This window comes from Meles meles, chromosome 3 (assembly GCF_922984935.1).
Source record: "Meles meles chromosome 3, mMelMel3.1 paternal haplotype, whole genome shotgun sequence".
Taxonomy (NCBI): domain Eukaryota; kingdom Metazoa; phylum Chordata; class Mammalia; order Carnivora; family Mustelidae; genus Meles; species Meles meles.
In genome coordinates, this window is record NC_060068.1 from 123,354,721 (window position 1) to 123,372,929 (window position 18,209).

At 43.6% G+C, this 18,209-nt stretch overlaps 1 protein-coding gene across 3 annotated transcripts in view; it reads right to left on the reverse strand.

Annotated features, from left to right (window-relative positions):
• Positions 1-756: 756 nt before the first annotated feature.
• The window catches only part of KCNIP1 (potassium voltage-gated channel interacting protein 1), a 340,350-nt gene continuing 322,897 nt past the window's right edge, over positions 757-18,209 (reverse strand). For all 3 annotated transcript variants that reach the window (XM_046000394.1, XM_046000395.1, XM_046000396.1), the window contains exons 2-8: positions 13,854-13,978; positions 12,763-12,832; positions 11,251-11,321; positions 10,499-10,606; positions 5,440-5,544; positions 4,485-4,547; positions 757-1,326 (exon numbers count right to left, since the gene is read on the reverse strand). In XM_046000394.1, the coding sequence (XP_045856350.1) occupies positions 1,279-1,326; positions 4,485-4,547; positions 5,440-5,544; positions 10,499-10,606; positions 11,251-11,321; positions 12,763-12,832; positions 13,854-13,978 (590 nt within the window). In that variant the 3' untranslated portion in view covers positions 757-1,278. The remainder of the gene's footprint in view (positions 1,327-4,484; positions 4,548-5,439; positions 5,545-10,498; positions 10,607-11,250; positions 11,322-12,762; positions 12,833-13,853; positions 13,979-18,209) is intronic.

An 18,209-nucleotide genomic window follows, 5' to 3' on the forward strand; every position in this document is an offset into this window, starting at 1 on the left:
TGCTATGGTTAACTCTTTATCTTTTTTAATGTGATGTTAAATGGGGCCTCTAAGACATAGTGTCCAGTGTAAGTAATGATTTGCTGCTTTTGGCTGAAGCTACTCGATCAACCCTTAGATCCCAAGCCCCTCAGCAGGAAGTTCTGGCCACCTCTTCAACTCTGTATCCCCAACCATATCACATGTGACTCTGGACTTTCTACAGCAGAGGGTCTTGAGACTGGTAATCTTGTTGGAAGGAAGGTGTGAGAGGTCTCATCTCAAACACCTATTTGCTTATAGTCACAGTATTTGCATTTAAATGGGATGCTTGCTGGGGGGCAGCTGAGGATGACGACTGGCACTGGGTCTGGCACCAAGCAAGTACTAATAACTGGAGGCCAACTGAGCAGGTAGGCCTTCCCTTTTCACAGCTTACCTCTCCTGCCCAATTGAGTCATGGAAGAAAATGAAGATGAAGAGTGTAAGAAATAGTCCTGTTTATTGATTAGAACATGGTATAAAATTACAATTTGCAGGCATTCTGGGCTTTCTGGGACGGGCATGCAGTGATGGGCTCTAGCAGGAGATGGAGTGAGGGCATGGACAACTGGACATTGGTTCTCTTCCTGGACACATCAAGGGACTTGCACTACCAGCACAAATGCCAGTGTGAGAAAGAAATATTGGTTCTTGTCTCTGGAAACAAAGGATGTAGATAGTTTGGGTCACCAGACAATGCCATGCTTAAGAATTCAGTTCTATCCTATGTATGTTAAATGCTGGCTCTCCCAATCTGGTCATATATGGATTCATATTGTTCTGTAGAATGCTCATTCTTCCCACCAAAAGAAGGGAAACAGGCACATTGGTTTGGGAGGCCATCAGAGGATGGTGTGCATTTGGCTCAGGTCATCTTGCTTCCGGATACATCAAGGTCTGCTGGACTTGGAGGCAGTGGGCTGGGACACGCAAGCAGAAAAGCGTGCACTACTGTTTAAGCTCAAGCAGAGGGACCTTCCACAGGGCAGCAGAATGAAGAGATGAGCATGCTTCCAAAACAAACCCAGTTTCATCTTCTCTCTCTCAAGAAGACGGAGTAGGAAGAGCTGGCAATCAGAGACTGAGCCATGTGATGCTGGGTTCCATAGAAAGTCTCCAGCGGAGAATTCTTCCAAAGTGTAAAAGGTGTTTCTGTCCCAAGAGTCGGTGAGCAAAGTCAGAACTAGGGCAGATCGAGGTGTTAAGAGGTGGTTGTTCAGTACAACGTCTCTGAGAGCCGGATGGCTATGTCCACAGTTACATGACATTTTGGAACAGCTGGAGGGACCTCATGATGTTGTCATCCTGGAGGGGAGGAGGATGAAAAGAGAATGTTTAGAACTCTCTGAAGCTCCTCCCTGAGAAGCTCTGTAATGGTGAGCACGTCTCCAGTGTGGGTTTCCCACGCAGAAAGAATGCTGCAAGGGCCCAAGAAATAGGAGTAAGCAGTGGGGGTCTAGAGAGTGACCACCAATTCAAGGCAAGAAGCCTTGGGAAATTGAAAAAAAATTTTTATTTATTCATGAGAGAGAGAAAGAGAGAGAGGAAGAGGTGGAGGGAGAAGCAGGCTCCCCATGGAGCAGGGAGCTTGATGCGGGATTCGATCCCAGGACCCTGGGATCATGATTTGAGCTGAAGGCAGACACTTAACTGACTGAGCCACCCAGGTGCCCTGGCCTTAAGAAATTTATAAGAAGTAAATTATCCAGTGAAACAGTGAGTTTTACTTCTTTTAAGAAACTCTGCTCAACTGCATTTTATCAAATGATTTTTCGACATCTACTGAGATGATTGTGTGTTTTTTAACTCTATTATGTTATTAATTATATTGATTGATTCTTGAACATTAAACAAAACTGACATTCCTGTAATAAACTTTTATTTTTTTACATATTACCGGTTTGATTTTTTGCACCTATGTCCAGAGGGATTATATTAGCTTGAACATTTTCTTATTTTGTAATAGGCTTATCATATTTTCATGTTAGGGTTATAATAGCCTCATAAATCAAGTTGAGAAGTTTTTCCTCTTTCTCTATTCTCTGAGTTTGTATGAGATTAATATCATTTCTCCCTTGGAAAGAGTTTGAAATAATGTACAGAATAAGACATCTGTGTCTGCCATTTTCTTTATGGGAAAATTTTAAATTACAGATTCAGTTTCTTTAACATACATAGGACTATTCAGATTTTCTATTTCCTTTTGTGTTAGTTTTGATAATTATAGTTGCAAAGAATTTGTGGGTTTTGCTTGTTGTCAAATTTGTTGAATAACAAACTATCATCTTTATAATGTCTATAAAACCTGTAGGGTTGTTACCTTTTCCATTCCTGATATTGATAGTTTGAGTTTTCTCTTTCTCTTTTTTTAAATCAGTCTTGCTAAGCATTTATAATTTTATTAATTTTTGCAAAGAGGCAAATTTTGGTTTTATTGATTTTCTTATTGCATGTCTCCATTATATGTCCTCTATTTTACTTTCTTCTATCGTATATTCTCTAAGAAATAAGTATTGAATGTAGAAAATCCTCAAGTGTTTAGCTATTAAGCAACATACTTTTAAGTCCATGGGTCAGAGAAGAAAATATTTTGAATTAAAATATAATGAAAATATGACATATTAAAATCTGTGGGATCTAAAACAGTACTTAAAGGACATTTTATCCCTTTCTATGAACATATTGGAAAAGAATGGTTGAAAATATGATTTAAATCTTCATCTCAAAAAGCTAGGAAAAAGAAAGCCCCAAATTAAGATAAAGCAGAGGGAAGAAAATAATTTAGAGAACAAATAATGAAACAGAAAGCAGACATATAATAGAAAAGAAATCAACAGAGACAAAAGTTGATTCTGTGTATTTGAAGTCTTTTTTTAAAAGTTGCTAGAACTTTTCAAGTAAGTGTATGGGTTCTCGTGTCAGGCTGCCTAGATTCAAATCTGGATCTGTCATTTACCAGCTGGGTGCCCTTAATTCCTCTGTGCCTCAGTTTCTTTATATGTAAAATAGCATCAATCATAGTATCTACCTATGTGAGCAAAAAATAAGTGAATTAATGAATAGCTATAGTGGTTGCTAAAGAAAGTAAACGAATTTAAAAACTTCACTCACCGTGAAGCAAAGTCAAAAAGCACACCTCGGTAGGGCACAGAATTTGAAATTAGAACAATGGCGTTCTGGTTCCACCTCTGATCTCTGTCACCTACTGTGCCTTAGCCATATCTCTTAACTTTGCAAAGTCTCTGTTTTCTTTTCTTTAAAATGGGCATGATCAATACTACCCATCACCCAGTTCATGATTATCATGTTGAAATATTACCAGCCCTGTTGGTAAGTAACTGCTGACCTGAGCCTCCCACTGAGCATCTTACCCTCTGTCTGTCTGGGAACTGGCCCAGGATCCTGGGAGCATCCAAAGATCCATCAGCTAACCAGGCTGGCAAGTTTGCCCCTCTAGGGCACTGCTCCATGGCATTGGTCAAGGTCAGTTAAAAGTGGTCAATTCTCAGTCCACTCTCATTACTGAATATGTTGAATGCCACCCTGGATACAGCAGCACTGCCTCTTAGGGCTGTTGTGAACGTCATGCATACACCTGAAACTTGGTAGGTCTTCAGTACCCCTTGATAACTTCTCTCCTGCTTTCGTGCATCTGCAGTTCTTACTGGGTGAGCTCAGGGTGACTGGTACTTTTCTGAAATAAGGTGGGGTTGGAAACGCATTTTTCTAAAGTAGATAGAAGCAGCTGTTTCCAGTTCAGTTTCTGGCAGAGACTCTGGGCTAGTCTATCCTTTCAACGAATGAAAATGTGGTCGGAGGACCTGCAGCACCAGCACGACCTGGGAGAGCTTTAGAAACTTACCATCTCAAACTCCCCTCCAGACCTATTGAATTAGAATCTGCATTTTAACCAGATCTTCAAGGAGGATGGCTTGCCCATTAAAGTTTTAGAAGCCTTGATCTCCAGGGCATTTGTGTTAGAACAAATATCTCTACAGTCCACACCCCCCTCCCCTCCAGCCATCTAGTGTTCATTTTCATAATCATTTAGGCAATTTTGGGCACACTATGGCTTGAAAATTACAGCTTTAGGGTTTTCTCTCCAAGATACACCCTTGTAATTTGAGGAGTGGGTCATTGAGCCAGAAGCAGGTTAAAAAATGAGTGTTGCCCACTTGGGAAGTCTTTGGTTTCACAGAGACCTCCTCTGGGCTTTCACATCCACCCCACCCCAATCTTTCTCAGACTGTCTGGCTCAGGCTGTGTTTAGCCAGAACCAACCACAGGCCAGTTGCAGGAGGGGAGAGAGTTGGAATTCTGAGTTTGCTGTTGGTGGGGTTGGCGGTAGTGTCGCTGACCTGAGGCCACAGGTTTCTCATTCCCTCCCTCCTGCAGGCCCTCAGCCCCCAGATTTCCTTTCCCAGGTCTAGAGGTTTTATATTCCGAGGTCTCTCCTTACTTACCTCCTGACAGGATTCAAGAAATTCATCTAAAGTCACGATACCATCTTTATTTTTGTCCATTTTCTACAAGAAACAACAGGAAAACTTTAACAAACTTGGTAATCTGCATTTCAAAACTTGCTCTTTGCTAAGAGAGCAAAGGGCCTGATTACAGCACTTGGACACCCATGAGCTTCCTTAAAATGGAAAGACTTGCTCTAGGCTCTCATTACCACATTATCAGATAATTCTGCTGACACCCTAATACGTCTTCCCCAGACTCTAGCCTCTATGAGCCTCTGCTTTTCCCATCTGCAAAGTGAGAGGATTAGACAAGAATGAGCTCAGACATCTTCAAAACTCTACCACTAGCTTAGTCTTTTTTTTTTCCCATCCTTTACCAGACATAAAATTTGATGCAATATGCTAAAAGAAATACTCTAAGAAGTTAGAAGACTTAAATTTCACTGATTATTCAATTATTTTCTGGCTACAGAATCTTGAGACTAGCTTAGTCTTTTACTGAAACACTAGTGTGGTCATACAACTCTTCTAGTCATGGAGTAACTGTAGTCACCCAAGCAAGGCTAAACCTCCTCAGTTAAAGATCTCAATCCAGCCCACCCTTGTTTCCAACTTTATTTTCCATTACTCCCCAGACATAAAGCCTTAACACCTACATATACGTGTTTAATGACATCTTCTCTGGCTATTCTGCTCCACCAAGAACTTTTATGGAACTTAGAGGCTATACTGTAGCATTTATACCTCCTAATATGCTTCCCTGTTCTATTCTATAGTATATATTTGCCTGCATAATGAGATCATCTATTACTTAGAGGTCAACACATCTTGTAATTCTTTCCTGGTTTCTGCAATACTTGGCACAGAGTTGGACACACACCACACACAGATGCTTGTGGGTTGACTGGTCTCCGTTGGGCTTAAAGCTCACACACAGCGTGTGTGCACCTACCTGGAAGAAAACGTCCACATGCTGCCTCGGAGTGTCTTCTTTGAGCACGGGGTAAGTGTATTTCCCCATCATGTCATAGATGGCTTTGACGATGTCCATCATCTCCTGGAGAGATGATAGGGAAGCACAGCGTGGGAACCATGAGGTCAAGTCTTTTTAGGTGAGAATTGGGGGCTCCTTGTCACCCTTTTGAATGAAGGTGATTAAAAGGATTCTCTCCAGCTGATGAGAGGGAGTTAGAAAGCAAGCTGAAGGGGCTGTATTCTGGGAGCCTTCTCCTAGAGCGAGGGCAGCAGAAAATTCTCTGCCTTCAGAAGCTCTTGGGTAGGTTACGTTTTCTTGAGCATTATCCTCAGTGAGGGGTTATGTGTGGGATTGGGATGAACATGCTTGTGTACTGATGAACCCACACCCCATTTTTGGAAGACCCTCTCCCCACTCCACTGTTCCTTTGAATGGTTGGGCCCAAGTAGCTGTGTTTGTACTGGGTGATCTGTCGTGTGACCACAGCTAATTGGAACAAAGGTGGACATCTGACTAAAGCTGAGCTACTCTGTTCTTCTCTCTTGAGAAGTGTAAATGATGAGGTACAGAAATGTGATCAGGAGTGATAGAACCTGGAGCTCGAAGGTCAAGTGGAGTTAGGCCAGAGTCGGTGACACAGGCAAGTGCTTTCCAGGATTTAACTAAGGTTGAGTGACAGCAGACACCAAAAGCTTCTGTAGAAGAGTAGAACTTCTGTGGGGGGTGGAGCAAATAGAAGGTAGAAGAGATGAGAAAAATGTAGGGAGAAGGAAAGAAAGAAGAGAGGAGAGGAGAAAAGAGGGGTAGAGGGAGGAAAAGGGAGGTGAGGCGGGGGGGGCAAGAAATGTTCCCATGGGCACACACGGGCACCTACACACACACACACACTCACACAATCTCTCTCACACATACACATACATACACTCACAGAATCTCCCTCACACCCGTATACACATACTCTCTCACACACATACACTCACTCTCTCACATACACTCTGACACGCATACTCTTTCTCTCTCTCACACACACACAGTCTCATATACACACACTCTCTCACACACCCATATACACACTCACACACACTCAGAGGCTCTCTGAGAAAACTATATGAAGAAGACAGATGGTTACAAAGACTGGGAGAAGCCCCAGAGGGGCAGTGTCTCAGAATGGTTACCCTAGAAACTAAAACCTCCTCTTGTGCCTCCCCACCCTTACGTTGCTAGCAACTTGAATGTGTCATTCCTGCTGAGGAGAGTGTGGTCATCGTGATGTCAGCAATGTTGGAGGAGGGGAAAGGAGGAGAGAGGAAAGAAGAGGTGAGGGGAGAGCATGAGATCGGAGACTAACAACCTTCTTGCTTCAATGGGGATTGTACCAGTTCGATCAGACTGGCTATATCTTTACAGGCAACCTCTCAATTTAAGCTAGTTTATGTTGATCATCTTTTATCTTTGTAGCCCAAAGACCACGTTCTACAGGGTCATTCTTGTTTCATGGGGCCTGATAAATGGCACAAATCCTGTCACGTTTTCTTTCTAATCTCTCAGTGCTTCCCAATACAGAATAAGTGATCATTACCTACTTGTTAAAGGAGTTAAGTTGTTTTTGTTATTAGTGTGGCTCTGTTTCCTCAAGACTGTGAGCTCATGAGGACATATGTTCAATCCTTCATTGCTAAGGTCTCTGCATGGGCTAGGAGCCCAATAACTGTTGAGTGGCTCTGTGATGTTCTGATCACACTGGCCAGGCACAGTATTCCATGACCCTTCCTTGGAATGCAGGGAAGAGGGCACAGGAGGACAGCTCTGTCTTTGAGATCTTTGAAATAGTGTCTGTGGAGACCCAGGGGACGGCCTCTCTCCTGGGTTCCTTGTCTGCTGCTCCTCATTCCATGTGCTCATTTTATTGTTTTTACTCATTTTTAACCTATTTTAATAACATTGGACTTACACAAGAGCAAAACCAGAACAGAGCATTCATGTATACCTTTGACCCAGCTTCTTCTAACTTGCCAAAGCTCAGCCTGGTGATCATATCAGGGAATTAACAATGCTACAACAGTGCCATGCGGGGCTGTGAACAAAACTATGGAGCTTATTCCCATTGAATTAGATTTTCCCTTAGTGTCTTTTATGGTTAAGGATCCCTCATCCATCTAGTCATTGTGTCCCCTTAGTCTCCTGTAACCTGTGACAGTTTCTCACGCTTTGTCTTTCAAGACCAAGACACTTCTGATCGGAGTACTGGTCAGTTATTTTGTAGAATGTCTCTGGGTTAGTCCTTGCCTTTCTTATGATAAGATTAAAGTTATGCATTTTGGACGAGAATACCCTAGAAGTGACATTATGTCTTTCTTGGTACATCATGTCGAAGAGGTACCTGGAGTTAATATATCTTATTAATGGCGATGTGAACCTTGATTACTTGATCAAGGTAGTGCCTGTCGAGTTCCTCGTCTGATTTTAGTGTCTTTTAGTGGATCGTGCCTGCAAAAATTCTTACTGTGATGTTTGCCTAATGCTGACTTTGTATTTCCTTTATTCCTTCTTTATTTATTAATTGGAATTCTTCTTTAAGGAAGAGTTGTCCCTTATCTCCCATTTATCTACGAACTCAATTATTTATTTGAATACATATTTATTATTTATTTGAGCACATATTATTTGAATATATATAATCTGTAATTATGTATATATAATTTAGTAGGGACTCATGGGCATTTTCCTTATTTTATAGCTTATAATCTAATAGTAGCGCTTTAAATTTTGTTGCTCAAATTGTTCTGTTTTGGTGATTGGGAACTCCTTCGACTGATTCCTGTACCTTTTTGACATGTCCCATCCTTTCTTTCTTTTAAACACTCCAGTACTTTCCAGCACTACGAGGTACTCCAGGCTGATCTTGTATTTTCCTTTTTTTTTTTTTTAAGATTTTATTTATTTATTTGACAGACAGAGATCAGAAGTAGGCACAGAGGCAGGCAGAGAGAGAGGAAGGGAAGCAGGCTCCCCGCCAAGGAGAGAGCCCGATGTGGGGCTCAATCCCAGGACCCCGAGATCACTATCCGAGCCGAAGGCAGAGGCCCTAACCCACTGAGCCACCCAGGTGCCCTGGATCTTGTATTTTCTTATTCCCAGTCCTGGAATCACCAACTTCTCCAAGGAGACTGGTTCCTTTAATTGGAAGCTGGTGTTCAGAAATCAAGGTCCGGGTGCAAGGTATCCTCATTGCTAGAGGGTGTCCTTGTCTTAGACCATCCCAGCAAACAGAACTAGGAGATACATGTCTCTATTCATGTGTCTATTTTAAAATGTGGGCATCGGAAGTGCTTCATATCCACATGATCATGGGTTCTTTCCTGAGTACCTTTATTGAAGAGAGAGGGCTTAAAGACCAATTTTGATCACTCTCTCAGGATTTTCATTGCCTATAATTTGGATGAGATTATCTTCAAATGATTTCAAGGAGAAGTTCCAGCTGTCTTTTCTAGGAAGCTGTTTATCTACACTTTGCTTTTCTTTTAGTGAATACTTTTTAAATTCTGCCATCTAGAGAGGTCTGATAGGTATTAATGGCAGCAATTTTGTCTAGTCTGCAAATAAGAAAGAGGGAGCCGGAGTTAGTGAGGTTACTCAGTGATGGAATTATGACTGCACCAAGGTTGAAGGCTGTGTTACAAGTCCCATTTTAGGGTCCTTTCTTTATATATTTTGAGTAGTATTTGAATATTTTGGAGTATCATATATTTGAGTAGTCATAGAAACATTAAATTATTTGCAAAATTGACATAATATATATATTATTTAGAAGGTGATTATTATTTTTTAAAAGATTGATTTTATTTATTTATTTATATGAGAGAGAGCGAGCATGAGTGGAGGGGAGGAGCAGAGGGGGAGAGAGAAGCAGGCTCCTCATTGAGCAGGGATCTAGATATGGACTCCATCCCAGAACCCCTGGATCATGACCTGAGCCAAAGACAGATGCTTAACCGACTGAGCCATCCAGGCAACCCTATCAGGTGATTTTTTAAATGTACTGTGTCAGATGAATTTATACATCTTCTTACTTTTGTGTGACTTTAATTGGCCACCTGTTATTCCATTACATGAATTTACTGGAATTCATTGGACATACCTGTTACTAGTGGATATTAGGGTTTTTACCCTCAGGGGGTCATCCATCACTTTATTTTCAGCACCGAGGACACCTCATTAGCCCTCAAATATAAGACGAGCAAATGCTTGACTGAACGAATGAGGAATGAACATTAGAGAGAAGCTCACAGGGTTGAGGCAGGGATTGGAGATGAAATCTGTAGCTCTAGACACTCTAGACGGCTCATAGACACTCGGGGACTGGGATGTCACTGGGTGCTATGTCCAAGCTGCAACCGAGAGACCAAGATACAGTAGATATCCAAGCGAGTTCTGAGATAGACCTGTGGGTGTTTCACTGTCTAGACACCATGTATAACTCCGACGATCTTAAAGTGTCAAGTAGTGGAGATTCATAAATTGTGATGTGTTTAGAGATGGCTGCACCTGCCATCATCCCCTTGCGTGGTTTTATTGGTGGGCAAATTACATTGTGGCCAATATGATCCTATTCTAGTCTCTGCTTCCTCAAAAATCTCCCTTCTCCCTTCTAGATGGTGTTTTCAATTCCACCATCCCAGCTCTCAGCTTTAACTTGTGGCTGTCAACCTGCTCAGTGTGAGTGCCCCTGGGAAGAGGAAGTCTACGCTGAAAGCATTGACACACCTTTGGAATGTGCGTTGAAGACAAGGGATGCAGTGACCAGGAATGAAACTGTCTAATCCTTTCGATTGCTTGGGAACAGGGCAGGGTGGACCAATGGGGGAGGTCAAAGGTGACCTTCTTCCTTTGGCCAGGAATCAGCTCTCTTAGCCCCAAAGCAGATCCCTCCTCACTCAGACAATTCCATGCTCCGGACGGGGACTGGGGCTGCTTTCTGTTTATAATTAGATGCCTTCACTATAGTCCTTCATGCCCCAAGCCTCTGCTCACTTACCTCTTTGTTGATGTATCCATCTTTATTGATGTCATACAAATTAAATGTCCACCTTAGTTTCTCATGGACGGTTCCTCTCAGCAAAATCGACAGAGCAGTTACAAAGTCCTGACAAGTGGGAGAGGCATAAATGACATTAACCACCAAGCCATGGGGTGGGCTACAGCTCTGTCTTCCGGCCAGAGTCCATGACTACTTTTACAGAATGGTACCTCCCATGTCCGCATTCCCCTGCAGAACATGGCCTACGTCAGCAAAAGCAGCCCCCCTTCCACTCTCTACCCTGCCCAGTCAAGGGAATGGAGTCTCTTTGAGGAAGAATGCATGTGCTGCCACCTCCAGACTCAGGCCCACACAGCCTCCTCTGGTACTTCCTCACCCCACAGCTGCAGTTACCCTAAGAGTGGCCACCTGAGTCCAAATCCCTCCGTTACCACTCTCTAGCTCTTTGACCTTGGGAAAACCACTCCATCTCTCTCTGCCTGACTGTCTTCTTTTGCAAATCATAGAACCCCACCTTGTAGTGTTGCTGTGGGGACTAAATGAGTTAACCCAGGCAAGGCACTAGCCTCAAGTCTGTCACATGGGTTCCGGAGCTATTCAGTTCTTATCTGTAGTCCCTCCAGGCTCTGAGCTCCTGGAGGGGAAGGGAAGCAGCTACTTATTCCCTTAGCTTCGGGAATTGCTTGTTAAGTGATCCAACTGTCCTTTCAGCAGGTGGTGGGGGCCCCGGGCCTCAGAGACAAGCATACCTCGAACTTCACGGAGCCTGTCTGGGTGATGTCAAAGGCGTGGAAGAGGTAATGGGCGTACATGCTGGCATCTGCAAGGCACAGAAGGAAAGGCAGGTGATGGGAGCCAAGGCTTCACAGAGAACGCTTGGAAACAATAAGAAAGAGAAGAGGGTGCTGCTGGGGAAGGAGGAAGTGGGTGTGGGCAAAACCCCTCGTGGAAAGCGGGACTCTGGTGGCTGTCCTGGGGTTTAGGTGGGAAGTTCTTAGAGCAAAGACAGGCCCTTGCCCCTTCACCTAGTTGTCCCAGGATAAAGACCCACCTGCCCGCCTACATGCGTAATCCTTGGTGGGTGGGTGACATGGCAACTGTGTGCAGAGGACACTCTCCCGAGTGACAGTGCAATGCCATGGAGTGAGCACCCACTAGGGGGCAGACAGAGCTCCGCTTGGCTAGCAGCTCTGTCCCTGTGTAGCTGTGTGACTACAGGCATATACAGAACATCTCTGAGCTCCTTTCTCCCATCTCTTACAAAGGGATATAGCAAGACCTTTCTCTAGGAATTTTTGAAAAAGTACGCCAGACTTTCACATCGTCATATCATCAAAACCGTCACCACACCTGCCAATGATCCACACTCAAGTTCTATTGGCTCACTAGAACTCGGCAACAGTGACTCCGGGGCCTGTTGCAACCTGGGTAGGGACCCTGTACCAGGTCCCCACACCTAGGAGTGCCCTCTCTGCTGCTGAAGAGGCCCAGGAGAAGCAGAGCCCAAGAACGGGACACTTGGAACTCAATTTTGTCAAGACTCAGGATCAGGAAGCCGTGGTGCAGGAGATAGCTCCTGGGGGCAGGAAGGGAAGTGGCATGTGACACGTGGAAGCCATGGGAAGAGCCACAGAAGTCCTAGGCCCATGGAGCCAGAGCAGCTTCCTTCAGGAGTCAGGCATGGCAACGCAGTGACCGTGGGCCTGGCGTGCCCGCTAACCTGACTCAGACGCATGACTTTGTGTTCCCTACATCTTCTTGGATTCATTTATTTCTGTAGGCTCTGGTATTTATTTAAGTTCTCTTTCAAAATACCACCTTGTCTCAGCTGTTGTGAGGGAAAGAAGGGAGAGCATGGGGCACAATGGTGGGACCAACAGGGCAAAGCTTTTCATCAGACGCTTGTGGGATGGAATTCTGCTCTGCCACTTACTAGCTGTGTGACCTTGAGGGAATGGCTTAACTTTCAGAGATGTAGTTCCCCCACCAGGCATGTGATACAGCACCTGCTGTCTAGAGCTGTTATGAGACTTTGTGATACTGCTTTATTAATCCCTCCTCTCCTGGAAATGATCCATTTCAGAGCTCTTTTCTGTTAAAGCTCTAGCTCCTTATGTATCTTGTAATGAGGGGGGCAAATCTTACCCTGAGTTGTCCCTGACCTTGAGAAGGAGGCAGATAACAAGAAGCATGAACTTGGAGGAAGAAAGGCTTCTCACCAGAGAGGCAGCTGGGAAGGACCTTTTCAAGATCAGACTCACCTCCGTGAGGGAAAAACTGAGCGTAGATCTGTTTGAATGTTTCTTCATTGACCACACCACTGGGGCACTCCTGTGTGAAAGCAAGAGAGTCAGTGGGAAGGATGGGGGGCCCACTCCAGAAGGAGGAGACTGGGTCCAGCCTTGGGTTTTAGGTTTCCCATCATCCCTGATGAACAGGAACTGGACAACCACTTGCACACCTTGGTGTCTCCAAGTGAATAGCTGGGACATTAGTCCCGCCTTAAGACTGAAGCTGCTTTGCAAAATGATGAGACAGCCTCAGAGAATGGGCACTGTGAGGTGGAAAGAACTTGGGCTTTGGGCTTAGAAAGACCTGGATTTGGATCCTGGCTCAGCCTCTTTGAGGCTTTGTGGCTTTGAGTGAGTTAGTCTGATCCTTAATGTCCTTATCTATAAAATGGGACTAACAGTACTTTCCTGACAAGACTATCATGAAGTTAATACAGGAAATAATGTGGCAAACTAATACATTGACATTCAGTCTTACACATCAGTCTCTGTGAGCTCAGTGAGCACAGAGCTAAATCCCATCAGCACAGACAATATTGGTGGGGTGAATGGGTTATGCTAAGGCTAGAAGTTGGGCGAAGGTGAATTCTCCAAGGTTGTGCCTGTCAACCTGTGAAGTTCCTGGGCTACTGGCCAGTTTCCCATCTATGGAGGTAACCTCATTCTTTTTTTTTTTTTTTTAAGATTTTATTTATTTATTTGATAGAGATCACAAGTAGGCAGAGAGGCAGGCAGAGAGAGAAGGGGGGTGGGAAGCAGACTCCCCACTGAGCAGAGAGCCCAATGTGGGGCTCGATCCCAGCACCCTGAGATCATGACCTGAGCTGAAGGCAGACGCTTAACCCACTGAGCCACCCGGGCGCCCCGGTTATCTCATTTTGCCTGGAGTTTTTCTTTCCAGCCAGGTGATCTTTTGCTCTCATGCACCCTCTGGAGAATTGGCCTTTCTTTTACAACTATATATATGGAAGAGCTCCCTGATGGGCCCCGTTGGCCTTTGGAAGAGCTTAGCGCCAAGTGGGAAGTCCTGCCTGGGCCTTCAGATGCCCTGTGAGCCTTACATTTTTGAAGCCTCGATAAAGGACTTGCAGCTCCCTCTTGGTGAAGTTGGTCTGGGCCTCAAGCTGCTCCAGTCCCTCGGGCCGATGGCAAACCATGGTCATCTCCAACTCATCTTCAATCTTATCTGGAACCAGAGGAGATGGCGTTGCAGTGGCTGACCTCAGTGGCCACTCGTCAGACCACAGTCTTGGCTGTCAAAAGAGTGGGTGTTGTGTCCTGGGACATGGGGTAGTGGGCTGGGGTCACAGTGCAGATGACTTTTCTGCCTTGAGCCCCCTGCCGCCTGCCTGGTAACTTCTGTCTCACACTTGGTCCAGCCGTTAGTCCCACCATGTCAGACATCATACAAGAGAGGGAGCCTCGGGCGGGAGAGAAACACGTTCCAAGTGGAGATGAGGGTAGACGGGCTAAAAACAAGTCTGTATGAAAACATTTCCCTTTCTTTCAAAACAACTTCTTTGCATATTCGATTTGCTGCCTGCTTAATCATGTGAACATTCTAGAGACACAGGTGAGTGAGTGGAATGATTAACAGCTTCCAAACAGCAAAGGGAAACAAATCTATTAGAAAGGTAGAGCAAAGTCTTACTATTTGGGTACAATTAGATGAAGGCTGACACGATTTAGCAAAAGGTTCCAATTATGGCATGTTAAATGTTAACTTAAGAATATGAATGCAAAAAAAAAAGAACATGAATGCATTTTACAACGTTGTTTTGTAATATCTATTAAATGTTCTTAAATAACAGGAAAATGACTTAAATGGGAACTATTTGATAAAATCAAAGCTTCTGAAGCATTTGAAGGACTCAGAAAACAGTTGTTTGAAGTAGCAGTTTGTTCCTCCAGTAAATATGACAATGTAATGTAATTTTGCCCTAGTTATTGAGAAAGTGCTGGTCTGTTAAAGCAAGAAATCTGCCCATCACCTACTGAAGGATCACAAAATCCAAATAAGTGGAAGTTTCAATGTTTTATCATCCCAGAAGAATAAATGAGTGTTTTCCTTTGGGTCCTGCCACACGCTTTCTATAAATTTTACTCCAATCAAGAATCAATTGCCGGCTAACCTTCTCTGCCCGTTGTTGTCATGCAGACATTACCAAATCTATATATTGAACAACTGTAAACCCGGGCTTGCAAGAATAGTGATGAGATGGGCAGGGTTCTGGGAACGCACATGCACCATGTCGCAGCCCATGACCACGGAGAGGGGGGACAGGCTGCATCCCTGTCTGAGAGAACAGGAGGAGCACGTGCTTAACACTGAGTACATTTCTCCAGTGGGTACCAAGCTCTTGCCACCAGGCTTTCTCTCCAATTGTCACTTTTCTTTTGAGAGTGTGATCTCAATACAGAAGGAATCCGTCAAAGTGAGTTTGTATCTTGGACGTCTTCCTAAGGAGGTGGACATTTAGGTAAGTTTCCAAGGGAGAGGCAGAGGAACTGGGTAGTGATTCCCACTGGTCATCTTTCTTATGTGCTGGGCAACAGGTATCACCATATCCTCTCCTGTGTAGGGCAGATTATTCAATATAAATAAGATACTCCGATTACACAAAATCTACAGGTGACCCTATTTCCTTGTAATTCTTACAGAGCCTTTATTGTTACGTTGTAGCTAACAAGTAGCAATTACCTAAACACTGTGGCATTTCAATGTAAATCAAGGGGCCATTCCCCGCGAAAACGACTCCCCCCACATAAATCTAATTCAGAATACATATATTTTTAGCTCATTTTAAAATAGAAATAAAATTGTTAGCTTAAATCTCCCAGTATTAGATTTAATAATTTTATTTTGAAAAATACAGATATTTAAAACTCTGAAAAGAGGTGAACTATTAAAATGTAAACCAGGAAGACAGAAATGATGTATTTCTGCAGGTGTCTGGTATATCTTTCCCAGTGTAACTTACGCAGAAGCTTAAAAGACTTCTTTTGCAGTATTGGCTCATTTCTATTAATCTTCTAGTGACTGAATTTTTCACAAGATCAGGGAAGTCTCTTTGTGGAAGTTTGAGAGAATCTTTCTGACTCATAAGCTGCACTAAGCATCTCCTTTATTATAAATGCACTAAGTAGTTACTGAAATATCAAATTCTAGGCCCACTCATTAAGGGGGAAATCGACTTTATCAATAAATGATTTGTTTGCTGTCTGGGCGGCAAAATCAATTTCCATACCGGATTCTGTAATATCTGAATATTGGGATGCTGACTGCCAAGCTTTGCTTTGGTTTTGCTCTTCATCACCTTCTAATTGTCGGACTGTGGGAGCACCAGTCACTGAAGGAAATTCATGTCTTTGGGGCTCAAGATTCTGGGAAGTAGCCTGCATGTCTTAAGCCAGTGTTTTTGTTGTACTGTGTTTCATAGGAAGAACGACAATTTACATCACACTCCAGTATACACAGACATAGAAACAAAGATTTTACGAAATATTTGGAAGGAATAATTTCCTTAAACACTTTCCTCTACTAATGTGAGATGTACTCTATTCTCAAGTTTAATCTGTTCCCTTAAAATTGTGCTGATTGTGACCCTCATGTGTCATGACCTGTGAATGGTAGATGCTAGAAGTCTTAGAAGGGTCCACATCTCAGAATTCCCCTCCCTCATGCCTGCTCTCCCTTCCCTGCCTTTGTCTGGTTCCAGCCAATGTAAATATATTCTGAAGAAATTTCTGAAGGGACTGCTGAGGTTTCCACATTCATCCTGTGGCACCAACCCTGCCTCCCCGCCATCCAAGGAGTCCCTGGGTGCTGCCCAGGTGGCCCGAGTAAAGGAAGGAGGGCTGCTCAGCTCCCTGGTTGGAGGAAGAGGAAAACAGAATTAAGAGATGGGGAGCCACCTTGACAGTTCCTTCTGAGGTCCGTTAAGTCTGCAAGGCAAAATACTGTTTATTATTCTTTTTGTTATTAAAAGTAATGGTGAGCCAGTTACTAAGTCAGTCTGAGTTTGGATGATAGACATCAAAAGTAGAATTCTTTCTGTTGGTAAAGTACTTTTAATCTGTAAAATGTTAAAAAAAAATCTGTAAAATGTTTTCATGCCTGTTGTCCCATTACAACTTTGTGTGTGGTGGGGAGTTTGTGAGACCATTACCCTGTCCATCCAAATAGTAGAAAGATGGGTGTCCTAACAGATAAGGAGATTTTCTAACCACGAGTATCTTAAACAGTGATGAATTGTCTATTTTTGTGGGTAGTTAAAACAAGAGAGAATGACCAACTGTAGGGGATTTATAGCAGGAAATTCCCAGATTGAAGGGTAAGTTGGAGAAGATGATTCAGGTTAAGTGGTCCTTATTTTTTTGAGGTCACAGGCTTCCCTGGATGGGGATGAAAGCTTCAGACCCTCAGAAAAAGAAAATGCTCCTAATTATGGTATTCTTCTGTATTTTTGGTTAGGTCCTAGGTATTTTAAACAACTGGAGCCCATGTTAAGGGCTTCTAACACAGACGATCTCTTCCACGTCTGTCACTACGTGGCTTTGCCTGAGTCACACAGCCAGCCCATAACAGAACGGCGGGACCAAGAATCCAGACAGTCAGTCCTGGGTCTCTTTTACAGATCTGGCTTCCATGTGCCCCTACGCTGGCCTCAGCTTCCCCAATGCACAGACTGCAAATTGGTTTGTAACCAATGTTACAAAATTTGCAATGTTAGGAGCTCTGCTCCTGACAAGCTCTGTGCCATTGTACAAGTCGGACCCTCAGACTATGAACTGTAGGAGGACCTGAGCCTTTGAGATCCTCACGAGTGAGGTGTCTCCTCTGTTAGCTCCATGACCATGACCGTGGTCAGAAAACCATAGCCATGATGACCTCCTTCTCCCTGGGCTAGAAAATAGTCTCTGCATCTTGGGTTTCTGGTTTTGACTTTAAAATCACCCATCTAGTTTTAACATTACAAAATGGTAGCCCTTGACATAGAGGCAGCCCAGTGATAGGTCTTGTTTGGTCCATAAAATGTGGTGGGTTTTGTTTTTTGTTGTTGTTTATTTATTTGTTTTTGCAAGTAACTGCTAGTATTTGAAGATGAGAGGTTGACAAAAAATGATTTTTTAAAATTTCTCTTAGAAAATGGGATTATCTGACAAAACTCTCACAAAGCAGTAGTTTACAAGAGCTGAGCAGTGGCTGTTCCCTCTGAGCAGCCAAAGTCTCTAGTGCTTCCCCTGTTCATCTGTGGCTCTTACTTCGTTTAGGCTACTTCCCTGACCCCCATAAGCGTTTGAGTTCCTGATCTCTGCTGCTTACCTCCCACCTACCTACCTTTTCCTACCTCACTCACCAGCCAGTCAAACAACTTTTCTCTCCCTATTTGTTTATTTAAACACATTCCACTTTG